This window comes from Octodon degus, unplaced genomic scaffold, assembly GCF_000260255.1.
Source record: "Octodon degus isolate 3935 unplaced genomic scaffold, OctDeg1.0 scaffold00119, whole genome shotgun sequence".
Taxonomy (NCBI): domain Eukaryota; kingdom Metazoa; phylum Chordata; class Mammalia; order Rodentia; family Octodontidae; genus Octodon; species Octodon degus.
In genome coordinates, this window is record NW_004524695.1 from 1,420,896 (window position 1) to 1,436,217 (window position 15,322).

A 15,322-nucleotide genomic window follows, 5' to 3' on the forward strand; every position below is an offset into this window, starting at 1 on the left:
ACCGATAGATAACAGCTTTCACAGTCTTTCTCTTGCCTTTTTGTGTGCTGCAGTATGTTAGAGTTCTGACTGGCACTGTCAGGATGTTGGGAAGTGAGGGAGCCACTCTGAAATATATCATAAAATTAACCAGCAGTCGGGCTGATTAAAGAATAAGGCCCACTACACAGTGCTTAGAAATGAGTAAGGCTGCTCCACTGGAATGGAGGTAACTTTTAACATATAATATTATTTCAAACATTCTAATACATTATGCATAAGTAAGAACGGCAGCTGCTATCAACCACAGGTCCTCTCGAATCCATCCCTGCTGGTGCTCTAGTCCAGGGGTACAGTGTTCAAATGTGTACAAAGGGCTGGGGACATAGCTCAGCAGCATAAACACCTGCCTGGTAAGTGCAAGGTCCTGAGTTCAATCTCCAGTACCAAAAAGCAAACAAATAAAAAATAAAAAATGTGTACAAAATCTGGGTTCAATGCCCAGCACCAAAATATAAATAACCAAACAAAACCCAACCCCATCCTGATGAATTTATCCTACTCTGTTTTAATCACCTGATTTCCTATCTTTGTGTCCTTTCTGTAAGTACAGTGTTGGGCACCCAGGGGTGCTTCCTGAGCATTTGCTGCCTGCTCAGAGACCACTCACAGCCCAGTCTGCTCAGCTGAGCATCCGCTCCTCTCTCTACCTTGCTTGATAGCTTCCCTCCAGGAAACTACATACACACTGTCACAAGTACTCTGGGGCTGGGGGTATAGCCCAGTGACAGAGCTCTTGCCTAGCAGGCAGAATGCCCTGTGTTCCACACCCAGTAATGCAAAAGGAAAAGAAGAAAAAAAGAACAACAACAAAAAAAAAGAGCAAAGCTCTGTTCGGCAGTTTCTGCTACTGGCATCCCGGTTCATGGGTGTCAATCTTATTTTCCCACTTAGGCAGCACCACCGCAGGCACGCTACTGCTGTATAACCTGCCAGGTAGGCAAAGAATAGTACCACCTTCTCAGGTGTCTTGTCTCACAGGAGTGAATAATTTTATTTACTTATTTATAGTTTTCTGAGACAGGCTATTCCTAAGTATCCAGGCTGGCCTTCAACTTGCTATATAGCCCAGAATTTCTTTAAATTTGGAAAGCTCTTGCCTCACCCTCCCAAGGATTATAGGTGTGAACTACCACACTTGGCATGAGTATTTTATCTATCCTATTCTATTTTATTTTATTCTATTTGTCTATTTCAAAGCTGAGGATCAAATGCACATCCTCATGAATGTTAGGCAAGTGCTCTACCACTGAGCTATACCCTTAGCCCAGGTGTGAATATTTTAAAATTTTATCTAAACATCATGTTTATTAAAGTAAACCCTGGGCCGGGGAGTTAGCGTGAGAGCACGAGCATCTGCCTGGCAAGGGCAAGGTCTTGAGTTTGGTTCTGGTACGAAAAAAAAAAAAAAAATCTAAAATAAACTCTACCTATTAAGGATTGTTGCAGTATATCCACATGTCAGATTTCTGACAGATGTGACAGGTCGAGCAGAAGAAACAACTGGTGTGCCAGTAAGACTAAAATGTGCAGTGGACTGTACAGAATTAAGACAGACATTCTTGGCACCGTTCTGATAGGCTGAAGATGCCAAAATATTCATGGGCCGTAAGATTCCTGAGGCCGCTCTCACCGCCCGCGCTAAAGCGAAGGTTGCCATCTTGCCACCGTCCCCTACGGTGGCCGCCCAGGATGAAAAAGTGCCAGAGCAAAAGCGAATAAAGAAAAAAAAAAAAAAACACGACCGGGGCGGAGTCAGGGGTAGGAGGCAGAAAAAAGGCGTGGTCAATTCAGTCCTTAAGGAATTGTTCAATGGGTGTGTAGGTCAGGTTCTTTGTCGCTCTCGAGCTACTGCCCAAAGTTCTAAGCATGTAAGATGGTGGGAGGGGGTCCCCACTTTCAATGTCCATGCCATCTTACTGGAATGAGCCAATACAAGTTTAGGGCCTGCATAAAATATGCATATGTCCCAATTTGAAAAACAGTTGAGAAGTTTACTATGCTTTCCTTTCATATAAAGAGCACCTTGAAATAGATTTAAAAGGGCAAAAACTCAACAGAAAAATAAAGGATGTGAACAAGTTACAGAAAAGTAAGTTGACTATAAGCATATTCAATGGTGCCCAACCTTACTCATAACAAATACAAAATAAAACTCCAGGAAACACTACTTTTCAAGGTCAAGTTTGCAAAACTCTAAATGTTTTTGACCTGTCCAGGGATGATGCTGGGGAATCACATTCCCACACATCCCATTGCAGCCCTAGGGAAGGCAACTGACAATAAGTATAAAAGTTCAGAGTGTGTTTACCCTTTTATGTCCCAATCTGATACACAGAAACTAACACTACAGAAACAGTGGCATAAATTCCTGAGGTATGACCCAAGTTTCTGCTACAGTGCTGCTCAGAGATTAGAAAACAACTCAAGTATTGTCAGTAACATTTTCATGTAGTGATAGACAAAGATTACCACAATATATTAAATGGAAAAAACCCTAGTACATACTTTTTTTTTTTTTTTTTTTTTTGCCAAGCCAGGGATTGAACTCAGGCCCTTGCACTTGCCAGGAAAGTGCTTATTCTACTGAGCCATCTCCCTGGTCCCAACTCTAGTATATAAAACACAGAAGAATATATGACATGTACTGTCTATGAAGTGGGTCTGGGGAACAGAATAGATTAGAAACAAAAATGGGAGTAAGATTTTTCACTCTTAGTATGACCTAATGATGTCAAAATATTACAGAGTTTTAAATTTTTATATATTTTTTAAAACATTGAAACTTGTTATTGATCTGACCTCAAGTTAAAATACTGCTCAAGCAGGGAAAGGGATATAGCCCCGTGGCACAGGCCTGCCAGGAAAATGCAAGAACCTGAGTTCAATTTCTAGTACAAAAAAAAAAAAATTCCAAGCCTGAAAATTCTACTCAAGCAAATGAAAAAAGAAGATCATTCTTCACTGAACATAATTCAAATAATAGAAATGACTTAGTTTTCACCTGGTGCAGATGGCTCATCTCACAGGTGAGTAAGCCAAGACTAACCAGGCCTCTGACTAATGGGACGTACCTGAGAGTGAGGGGAGCCCAGGTCTTGGCTTCCCAGAATGAAGCTCTGCTGCCAGCCACGTTGGTCCTTCTGTTTATTCTCCCCTCCTCCCCTCTTCACCCTTGGTCTCCCCACTCAGCCTCAGGCCAGAGTCGAGTCCTTCCCACTTACCCAGCCCTCCTGACCCTGCTCCCTGGTTGCACTGCCTGCTTCCAGCACCCCTCCTTGAGAGGACCCAGTCACTCCTTGCTGAGTTGCCTGGTCCCTTTGGCTGCTCACATGAGTGTTCCCAGACCCTGACGCCCTCTGAATGGGTCACCTCTCTCCTGACCACTCAGAGATGCCCTCAACGTGAGAAGACTGCCCCTTCAGTATAGGGTTGCTGAGGTCCTATGAACCATCACTAGCCAGCTATGACATGTGATACACTCCTCACCACTGTCAAGACCTCTCCTTAGCCAATCAGAGCATTTGGGGCTAAGTTGGGGCTAATTCAGAGAGCTGGAAACATGGTACTTGAACTAAATATATTATTTTTTAAAGTCTACAGATATTTTGCATAACTACTTAGGACTTTATGCCCTATTAATAGTGTATTAATTTCAGCTTATGCTGTTTTGCTTCCTTGTCATGTGTTTTCCAGCACAGAATTTGTTTTTTAATCCTCTGCAGTTTATGTTGCAGACAGACTGTTTTGTTTACCACTTTTGATTAGAATCAGGCATAAGATTTTCATGTAAATTTCTTTTTTAAAATACCAGTTAGGGGCTGGTGAGATGGCTCAGTGGTCTAAAGCACCTACTTAGAACAAGCTTAGCAAAGCACAGGGACCACGGTTCGATCCCCCAGCACCACATGCCAGCCAGCCCCGCCCCCTGGTGGGCTGAGCTGGCCACACACATATATATACACACACACATAAATAAATAAATATTAAAAAATAATAAAAAATAAAATACCAGTTAGCCATAAACCATATTGAGATCAATCAGAATCCAAGTTAACCTGGTTTGTATTTCCTATCAGAGGTCCTTAAAATAATCCCCTGGTTTTGTCACCATGGGAAAGACAGAGGATTATATAACACTGCAGTCAAATATAACAGAATGAATTTCTTCTGTACTTACATCTTTGGGGCTGGCTTGAAGTACAGAGCTGATGTAAGTGGGTGTGTATGCCATTATGATATTGAAAAGCCAGTATTCGCAGAAATAGGAGACTACAATGGCCCAAAGTGGCAGGCACTTGATCATAGCTTTAATTGGAAGAGACCAGCCAGGAGAACAGTCCTAGAAGAAAGTACATGCCAACATTCCCCCATCAGAAAGCAAGGACTCTGCCACCACACCCAATTCTACAAGCCCACACACCCAAGGAGATGGCAGGGATGCCCCTTGCCGTACCTGCTGAGACAGTGACTGCACAATGAACCTCTTCTCCCTGGCACTGATGAAGGGATGACTTCCAGGGTCATTATAGACCAGAGGAAACCAGAGAAGGCAGCAGGCGCAGCCAATTCCACCTAGGCAGAGAATACCCAGCTGGCACGGGGTTGGAGTTTTCCTTTCATTTGGTCTCTGGGCCCAGATAATCTTACGGTTGGCAAAACAATGCCAACACTAAATCCATCTCTGCATCAGCAGGGGGCCCATCAGAAGTCAGGGCTCTTGGCCTCACCTGACATTTTTGCCAATGATATAGGGAAGCCTTGAGCTCAGGCAGTAGGAGGCACTGTTTTCCCCTGACTTGTCTTCTGCGAATTTTGCCCATTGTCATGAGAGGAACCTGCTCCATCTGCTCCATTAACCAATGCAGAAGGCAGGCCTAGAGCAAAGCCACCTGGCTGTCCCAAAGACCTCTGAGGATAAAGCCACTTTTCTAAACAACTGAGTTTGGAAAGGTTTTGCAATGCACTATCATATCAAGGCTAAAAGGCATTTTACAAGTTATTGGTGTGTTTGCCCGAAGATTGAACACACACTCATTATTCAAATACCAACCAGCATCCCCACCCCCCCGTCACACTCCTGCAAAGTTTCTTTCTCCTTAACCCTCCCTATGCCTATCCCTAACATTTCTAAAGCACTTAAGAGTCAGCAACAGTACATATTATACGCAGCTGACTAGCCAGACAATTTATGGACATGAATTTAAACCTCCACAAAGAAATTTATTCTAATAGAAGCATTATTCAGGGACTCAGCACCATCAGTAATAAGTGGCAACATGGCTCATTTTTAAATTTCCTTGTTAGAATCTCAAGAAAATCTCAAGAATTCCCTTCATTTGACTGGCTTGTCATTTATATATTACCTCATACAGACACCATATACCAGGCATACTGGTAAATGTTGAGACGATAGAATACAAAAGCACGTTTTTGTCTTCCAGGAGTTCAGTGAAATCAGAAGCCAGGAATAGGGATGAACAGTAGCAGTGCTGCATGATGGCAAAAGAGCCACTTTTTTTTGTAGTAGTAGTATTTATTCATTTATTTATTTATTTGGTGCAGGTTCTCACTACACAGCTGGGACTCATAGTGAACCTCCTGTCTGAGCTTCCCCAGAGATTACAGGCATGAGCCACCACACCCAGTTTCAGTGGCTGGCACAGCATGTGGTACTGGGGATAGAACGCAGGTCCTTGAGCTTGCCAGGCAGGCGCTTAGACCACTGGGCTATCTCCCCGGCCTGGCAGTAGAGAATCTTACTACTGATTCTACAGCTATTTAGTGAGTGCCTGCTTTGTATATGCTACCTAATGTTTCTTGAAACTGTGAGTACAGCAAGTCTCCCTCATTCTTGAATAATTTTTGTGATGTGCCTCTTTATTGCCTTCATGACAGCCCTTGCAGGCTGATGTGGTACAGCAATCAATTCTCACAATTTTTTGAGAGGTGAATAAGTTGATCTTAATTTATAGAGGCCCTTGATCTAAGATTAATATCTTCTAACATAAAACCTAGTGGAACTTATCCTGAGGAATCAGACAATTTGCAGGTGAAATTTTAGAGAAGGTTGCAAAAACCCAACAAACACACAACCATTCATTGATATCACCTAGGCAAATCCCAACCAGAGTTCAATGAAGGTAAAATTGGGAGGCAGTAAAATATTGACTCTGGAACATTCTGTTGCTTTTGAGACCTTTCTGCAACATCTTTCTGAGTATGGTGTCCACAACTGAGCTCTGATAGTCTACCTTGCTCTGTTGGCTCTACTGGTAAATTCTCCTCTTTAAATGGTATTTTATCTGTGCTTAGATCACACTCATGCAATTTTCTGCCTGTTATAATAACAGAAGAATTTTTAATATATTACTTAAGTGACCATGAGTGAAAATGCGTCATCCCAAGATAACATTTTCAACAACTCATAAAAGAAATTACCCTGGGATCTGTAGGTTCCTTTTAGAAGCAGAAGAAACATTATGATGCCCTTAAGTTCATATGATTATCTTAGCTGCACGCTTGAGCTATCAACATGTAAACTCTTTTATAACCAAGAAGGTTCACAACATGTTTAACTTTGAATTTCATCAACTTTAACTATGTAAATACCTATATGTATTAAGGCCTAGTTAGCCATAGATGAGTTGTATCACAACAGTCATGCCGAGCATACTTTATGTTAAGATAAAATTATGAGATTTGAAAGGCATAAACTCACCAAAGATATAGAAGATGTAAGGCCATCCTATGGTCTGACAGAGGAGACCACCAACCAGAAGGACAATGAAGGTTCCCAGCATTGACCCTAAGCAAAAGATGGAAGAAAGTTCCTGGTAAGAGAGCCGCTCTTGGCATTCTGTGTAAGTCCTTCAAAACTCAGGTACACAGTAAGTGAAGGAAAGCGCTTCAATATAGACACCGAGGGTGAGTCCTGCCTCTTCACTTAGTAGCTGTGTGATGTTGGGCAATTACTAGTCTATTTGTGCTTGAATTGCATGTGAAATGAAAATAATTACATGTATAGTTGATTTATAAGAATGTTCTGAGGCTAAAAAAATGAATAGATTTAAAATATAAGAATTTTGGGCATAGTTAGCTTTCAGTTCTGATCAGGAACTGCAGGGTAGTATGTAGAGCAAGGACTATAATTGGGATGCAAGGTCTCAGCTCTCTTCAGAGCAGTCACAGGCAGGGTGTATAAGCATGAGATTAAGATATCAGTTACCTGATCCAGCAATGGTGGTGAGTTGACTCCTTTCCAGTGGGGGAGCCCATTTGACCCAGAGTGAGTATTGCCCTGTTAATACCATAACCTGGGGGAGGGGATATTTCCATTCTTAATACAAGAGATCGCTCTGGAACCCATATTCCATTAGTGCTTGAAAACACCTCCTACCTGGGCAATGCCTTGGATGACCCGGAAGACGATAAGCAAGGCCACTCCAACATCAGCTGCCAGTGGAAGGAAGAGCGTCAGGACTGAGGAAACAAGCAAGCCAAAGCCAACCACATACTTGGCTCCAAATATCCCAGCCACATAGCCAGTGGGGATCAGAGCCAGGAATGAGCCGTAGTTGAGGCAGCTGAGGAGGACTCCCTGGATTTCAGGACTCCAGTTATAAACAGGGGCCTGGCAATGAAAAGAACCTCACTGTTTATCTTCGGTGAGAAGTGGAACTTTGATTGAGAAGCAAAAAAAAAAAAAAAAAGAAAAGAAAAGAAAAGAAAAGGGCAATTTTTTTCCCTTTCACTTCTCTCCAATTCTTTCTGTATTTCATTTTAATTATTTGTCTTTTTGAAACAGGGTCTCACTATGCAATTCAGGCTGGCCTTGAGCTCACTTTTTAGCCCAGGCTGGTCTCAAACTCCCAATCCTCCTCCTGCCTCGGCCTCTTGATTGCTGAAGATTACAAGTGTGCACTACCACACCCAACCTCCAATACTTTAATATACAAATTTCATTTAAAAAAGGCATGTGTCCCACACTTTCATTCCTGTCACCCTGACACAAGTAGCTCACCCATTAAAACCTGAGAGGCTGTGAAGGTACAAAGCTAATCAAGAAGGAAGCATCATCATAGGCCATAAAAATTATCCAAATAAAGGAAAATAGACATAAATCTGTGTGACTTATTTTGTGTTGATTTTCATCATTGCAAGAGAAAAATGTGTGTCCACTAAATGGTAAAGATCATTTCCTTTGGTCTGACTCAGTCCCTGCCTAAATTCATAGACACAAAACAGATGTAAAATATCCTTAGGTATATATCAAGCTCTTGTGCTGGAACATAGTGTATGAGCAGTAGTTATTTATGAATAAATGAATCTCATTTTTGTATAAGGTAGGCCTTCACATCAAAACATTTGAATCCAAAAAGTGTCCGGAGTCGCAATAAACTTACCAGAGGGTTTGCTTCCCTTAAGGTTTCATTCCAGGTGCCCTGGGAGTCCACAGAGGGCTGTGCTGTGGAGGAGTTGGGCTGGCTGGATGCCTCTGTGTGGTTCACCATAGCTGTGATGGCGATGCTCAAATTCATTTGTTGGGTGTAGATGGAAAAGTTGCAGAGCTGCAAGATGATGGCCAGCCCATGTCGGACTGAGCAAAAGCCTGAGAGAAAAGACACACAAAGATAGGCAGGATGCTTTCCTCCTGTCCTACGCAAGTCTGGCCAAGATAGAAGACTGAGGTCTGTCAGTGATGCAGACACAAGGAGAGCAGACAATGCTGTCAGTGTCTGGAGGACTCCCGCCAAGAAACGGAGGGAGAATGTCTCCTTTAGGAGCATCGCTCAAGCAGGGCCTGGAAGATTGTATGAGGTAGGCAGAGCAATCACTAAGGAGAGCTTTCCCGGGCTGTGGCATGGGTGGGTGAGGGTGGGAATGGAAGGAAGTCCTTTCCGAGAAAGAACTTGCTGCAAGCAGTAACTGGCTGCACACAGAGAGTGAACAGGAGACTGCTGTGGGTGACTCCAGGTGTTGGGCTGAGGCACCTGAGACAGCTGCAAGCATCCTTTATAACTGAGAGACGTGGATGCCCCATTTGTTTGGGACCTGAAAGGAGGTGAAGCTTGAAAGGTGAGGTACAGTAAGAATAGGTGTGTTTAAATTTTGTCACAGTCCTATAATCTAGAGGCATACACACAATAAACCAGTGTTCCTTGGGAGCTTTCAAAGAACGTTGATCATACCATGTAACGTTGTTCGATAGCAACTGGAAAGATTGATGGGCCACCCCTGCAGAGAAACCCCGGAGGTCATGCAGGATCGCTGCCTCCCACCCCAGCAGGGCCAGGCTCCAATCTCCTCCAAGGCGAAGCACTTCAAGCGGCCAACCCTACGTCCTCTGGTGTAACGATGCTCCCCCCACATTCTGGAAATTGACAAGTCCTCACTGTAGTTGGGTGAGCTTTCAATGATGACAAGCATCCCAATGCAATATGCATGCAGTAGATTTGCCACCACTGCTTTACTCTAGTTCTGGGAGCACCAAACTCTGGGAGTAACTGACCTCCAGCCACAAAAATATATGGTGGAATTTTTTATCAATATTACATTGGTGTGGCAGATTAAATTCAGAAAAGTATTCATGATTAGAGTATAGCCTTTCCCTAGCAGAGAAGGGTGCCCACTCATGCCTTCAAGCCTTTTTTCTGCACCAACATGAAACTTTCAGTTAGTCCCACGTAAGTTGTATTACTATAGAAAGTTAAGTCAGTGACTTGCAGTCAGAATGGGAAAAGTCATGAAGAATGCAGGAGTAGCAAGACAGTAGATGAAAAATAATGGGTGTAGAGAAGGGGAGGAAGTAGGTTATGCAGCAAATGAAAACAGGTGAAGTAAGTGTACAATTCATTCAATCTATAACTTTAAGGGACATATACAAAGTGAAATACAAAATTTAAATGTAGAAAATTTTAAAATAAAAAATAAATGTAGAAAATAATGGACACTCAAATCATAATGGAATTGAACTTCTCAATTATATACAAGGCCTGTTTCTTTAAAAAAGATATATTCACAGCAATAAAAAGCAATATACTCTTAAGATTAATCAGACAAAAATTAGATACAAGTAACTATTTAAAAAATGAGACAAAACATGAAATCATACATGGATGGCTAAAATAAGTTATGAATCATGATTCCTAGAAAATAATTTTCTTTATCTATATTCCTTCCTAATTGGCATATTCTTTGTTTTTCAATGTTTCTATTTTGCTTTCCTATTTTCTTTATGATTTAAATACACATTATTTTTACATTTATTGATTGCATTTTACATTCTTTCCTTGAAGTTAAGCATTTTGGATGTTTACATCAAGTTTTCATTTATACTCTGTGTGAGGTGTCATTCTATGTATTTATTAGTTGAAATAATTCTAAATTATTAATTAAATTCTTTATTATATTACCCATTTATTGAAATAATTCAGTCCTTATGGAGATCATGTAAACTGGCTATCTTCCCTTTTTTACAGATGGAGGCCATGAGGTATGGGAAGTTTAGACATACTTGCCTGGAGCCACATAGCTCAGCCATGGCAGAGTCAGGACAGCAAGCTCCAGCCGTCTGGCTTTGTCCTCTGCTCCTCACTGTGTGCCACTCTGTGCCTTGGTACAATCTTATACACAAAAGACTCTTTGTGAGGTGGAGGAGAATGACCAGGAGAGGGAGCAGGAGAAGAATAACAATAGGAGACTTTGGCCAACGATGTGGATTGTTCAATAGACTCTAAAATACCTCTAGAGATGGGTGAGGTCCTAAGCTAATAACACTACAATGGCAGTGTTAATTTTGGACCAAGCGGTGAATTGTGGGATGAGCATTAACAAGCACATCTCCTGATACCTTCTGTGGTGTAGTAGATTAGGAAAGGTCGCTTTGCTTGAACATAGGTTTACTTCCTAACAATAAACAAGCTAAGGGGTATGTAGTTCAAGGGATTCCACCTTAGTTACCAGTTTATTTTTTAAAGGCACTATTTCATGAACAACCTATATCCTTAGAAGAATTAAGGGATGACAGTTATAAATAATTAAGAGTAAAACAGTGTTCTGAGGTGATCCTTATTTCATGTTATAGAAAAACACTAAGTCAGAACATAGATGAGAGAGCAAGGAGGGGAAGCCTCTATGATATGGTGGAAAGAAAGCCTATTCTTCTGAGTTGAGTCTTTGTTTAGTTTTAGCAGACAGATCTAACAGGACATTAGAATCAGACATGGTTTCCCTGTTTCCTATTTAGAATCTCTTCTGAATTATTTTCATCTCCAAATAATATGATACTTACCTGTCCTTCAAGGTTTCTTGTGAGAGGTGAGGTAATAAGGGTTAAGCGTGCTCTACAGCTATGCAGAATTCTTGACAATTGGCCTGAACAAGAGGAATGTTCTAGAAGAACCACAGGGAAGAGAAGATGTCACAGATACCACCCGTCCCCACATCCACATCCCTGTGCACAATATACCTTTCTGGCAAGATCGCTCCTTAGCTGGTTGGGAGTCACCATCAATGAGGACATTTCCCCCTGCAGTCTTGGCATCTGTCCCAGTAGCCATGGTTGTTCTCTCCTCCCCAGGACTGGCCTTTACCTGTGGAAATAAAAGAGTTCAAAGCAACTGCAAATACATATGTCCTGCGTCTTAAGGCCTTCCAAGAATTAGGAGAAAATATCATTTGGTAAGAAAGTACTGGACTAGGTACAGTACACTGGATGTGCCATATCAGCTCCATCACTGCTGAACCATGTGGGCTTGGAAAAGTCTCAGGTAGCTTGGGTCTAAGCAACTGCCTCTGAAATAAGAAATCTGGCCCAGAGTGCCTGGATGCATTATAATCTTCTAGTTTCATGCTCCCATGTGCTTATGCTGATATTAGTATCAATGGGACCTTATAATTGATAGCTTCATTTGAAAATTCATCTGGAAGATTCCAATGCATTAGGTAAACTGACAAAAATGATCTTTCATTAACACCTAAGTAGACTGAATGAAACACTGCAAACATCTTTTTAAATACCTAGCTCAAGGGATAGTGAGAAATGCACCAAGGATGTAAGAGAAATAGTTGCGTGGATCCTTCAGTGGCCATGTATGTGGGGCATGGGATGAAGCATTTGTCCCATGGCTACAGGATCAGAGACCCACTGTCCTGGAGGTGCAGGTGAAGCTGGACTATGCAAGGAAGGTGACCATAAAGCAGATTGTAGCATGCAGTCAGAAGCCATGCAGGGGGCTATCGCTTAGCCAGAGAGCACCCCCACCACTTCCCTGTGAGTTGATGACACTTCTTGCATTATCCTGACCTGGAGCTTGAAAATGAAGTCTCTCTTGAAAATTCTGAAAATTTATAATGGTATTATGGACAGTTGGGAGTCACAGTGTTTCCCTCATCTTGAAACTCACTGTCAGCTGAAAAATAGAGCCAGGCTGATTTGCTTAACAGAGATCCCACAGAATTACTGTAGATGAAACTTCATTTACTATGAGCTCAAGAGCCAAGATCGTGAACATTTGAAGAACTGACTCCCTTCCTCAGACTCAGCATGTAGATTAGACTGCTAGGAACTTGCCCAAGTAGAAAAAACTGATAAGCACATTCATGGAGGTACGCTTGAAATAATTAAAGAAATAAAATCTGGACTCTATAATGTAAGATGCCAAAAAACAGCATGTCAAGAAACTACTTGAAATGCAAAAGAAAAATTTAGTTATTGAAATTTGAAACCAATTAACTGGACATAATTAGTGTAAAATGCAGTACAATGAAATACATGAATGAGCATGTCATACCAAAAGATGCTCAGGGAGAGAATAAGGGATGACAGCAAAGCTACAGAGCTGGAAAATGGAGCAGAAGAGATCAGCTGAATAGAACTTTCATGAGGAGAAAATGAAGAGAATTGAGGACAGGCTTTTGAGGGAGAGTCTTGATGAGTCACTAAGTTGCCCAGGCAGGACTGGAATTTGCCATCCTCTTGAGTTGGCCTCCCAGAGTGCTGGTGTCATAGGTATGTGACAGCACAGCCAGCCAAGAAGCAATATTATAAGAAATAATGAGGGCTGGCCAGATAGCTCAGCGGACTAAAGTGCCTGCTTAGGACCAGGGTTCGATCCCTGGCGTGCTGTGCTGGCACTGCCCAGGGGGTGTGCTGAGAGGGTGACTGAGACTGGGCGTAGTAGCACGTGCCTGTAATCCTAGTGCTTGGAGGCTGAAAACAGGAGGATCACTATGAGTCTGCTCTGCCTAGTGAGACCCTGTAGACCCTGTACTAAATATGTTTTTTAAAAAAAGAAATAATGAGTAGGAATTTTCTAGAATACAGAAAATGTGAGATTTCTCAGACTTAGGAATCACACTGGGTCTCAAACCAGAAAAATGAAATTAAATTTACATCTAGACTTACCATAAGGAAACTTTAAAATACAAAAATCTTACTTATAATATTAGACATCATAAAAGATCACCGATGGATAGAAAGAAATTAACTATAGCACATCAGAGAGTGACTGGCATTCTAAAACTCCACTGTTATTATTACTATTAGTAGTAGTAATAAAAAGATAAACTCTGGAAAATGGTAAATCAAAACAATATAAAAGGGACTGGTGAGATGGCTCAGTGGTCTAAAGCACCTACTTGGAACAAGCTTGGCAAAGCACAGGGACCGTGATTCAATCCCCCAGCACCACATGCCAGCCAGCCCCACCCCCTGGTGGGCTGAGCTGGCCACACACACACACACACACACACACACACAAATAAATAAATAAAATTTAAAAAAATATATATATATATAAAACAATATATAAATGTATATGAAGGACACACTTGAAAATAAATCAGCCCCAGAACATGGAAATGAAAACAAGATCTCATTATTTTTCATTTATTGACTTTCATACATATATTGAAAGATTATTATCACCAAGCCAGAGGTGGTGATGCACTCCTGTAATCACGCTGCTCCGGGAGACAGAGGCAGGAGATTGCAAGTTCAAATTCACCCAGAGCAACTTAACAACTTAGTGACATCCTATCTCAAAGTAAGATATAAAATGGTGGGGACTGTAACTCAGTGTGCCCTGAATTCAGCCCCAGGATTGGGAAAACATAGTTCTCACCACTTTTAGGCAGACTGTTGGTTGTGGGATGTTGCTGTACCGCCCTTGCTGCTGGTGCAAGCTTGGTGCAACGCGCACCAGACGCCTCTGTGCACAACCACGCCGTGCGGCATGGACAACATCCCTGCAGCAGCACTTACAAAGTAGTTCAGGAGCAAAGTAACAGGTGTCAGTACTTGCATAAAGTGTGTATGTTTTCTGGGATATCAGGCAGCCGTCAAAAGAACTAATTGCATTTTCATATGAAGGGACATAAAGATTAAAAATTTGTGCTAGCTGAAAAAAACAAGTTGTAGGATACTAAGTATAAGATAAATAAATAAGACCTATGTGTAATATGTATATAAATTATGTTATGTATTATATGCATATATATATACATTTATAAGTGAATAGAAAACAATTAAAAGAAAAATTCAGATCCACTAATCTGTAAGACATCATCTCTGTAGAGTGAGGAGTGCAGGAATGGCTACATAGGGACACTTTATCTTTAGTGCTTACGTGTGTCACAACAGTAATGTATATATGAATCACTGCCATTATTTTTTTTAAAATGAGATGGATATTGTGTATTATACCTGTAATCCCAGCACTCTGGGGAGTTGAGGCAAGAGGATTATGAGTTTGAATCCTGCCCAGATAATTTAGCAACTTGGCAAGATCCTGTCAAAATAAAAAAATTTGAAAGGTCTGGAGAAATAGCTCAGTGCAAACCATGAGTTCAATCCCTAGAACTTCTAAATAAATAAGTAAATACATACACACAAAATTGAAAAAATAGCAATAAATATATGTCACAAAATCTTTGGTCATAATCTGTGATGTGTAAAAATATTTGGCTTTTGTTGATGTCTTCAGAATATGAGATGGAGGGTAAAATAGGATGCTTTGGACTCTCTCTTGCCTGAACACACACTATTCTGAGAAAACAGTTAGTGTTGCCCCAATGTCAGAATATGGGAGAGACCACATGAAGATTTAAGAAGACCAGCATGCTGTGCCAGCCCCACCCCTGGAGCACACCGAGACTGGGCATGGTGGCCCGCGCCTGTAATCCCAGCTCTCCGAGGCTGAACACAGGCAGATCACTAGGAGTCCAATCTACGTAATAAGACCCTGTAGACCCTATAGACCCTGTACTAAAATACAAAAAA

General features: G+C 41.5%; 2 protein-coding genes across 3 annotated transcripts in view; both read right to left on the reverse strand.

The window, feature by feature from the left end:
* Positions 1–15,322, reverse strand: part of Slc17a4 (solute carrier family 17 member 4) — a 23,241-nt gene that overhangs the window by 4,904 nt on the left and 3,015 nt on the right. For both annotated transcript variants that reach the window (XM_023700014.1, XM_023700013.1), the window contains exons 2-8: positions 11,510–11,633; positions 8,445–8,650; positions 7,439–7,672; positions 7,268–7,355; positions 6,761–6,847; positions 4,496–4,614; positions 4,220–4,381 (exon numbers count right to left, since the gene is read on the reverse strand). In XM_023700014.1, the coding sequence (XP_023555782.1) occupies positions 4,220–4,381; positions 4,496–4,614; positions 6,761–6,847; positions 7,268–7,355; positions 7,439–7,672; positions 8,445–8,650; positions 11,510–11,600 (987 nt within the window). In that variant the 5' untranslated portion in view covers positions 11,601–11,633. The remainder of the gene's footprint in view (positions 1–4,219; positions 4,382–4,495; positions 4,615–6,760; positions 6,848–7,267; positions 7,356–7,438; positions 7,673–8,444; positions 8,651–11,509; positions 11,634–15,322) is intronic.
* On the reverse strand, positions 2–1,881 carry LOC105743352 (39S ribosomal protein L35, mitochondrial-like; the record flags this gene model as incomplete). Its single annotated transcript, XM_023699991.1, has 2 exons — positions 1,470–1,881; positions 2–107 (listed from the first exon to the last, which is right to left on the reverse strand). Coding segments are annotated over exons 1-2 (336 nt in total), but the record flags the coding sequence as incomplete, so codon positions are not given.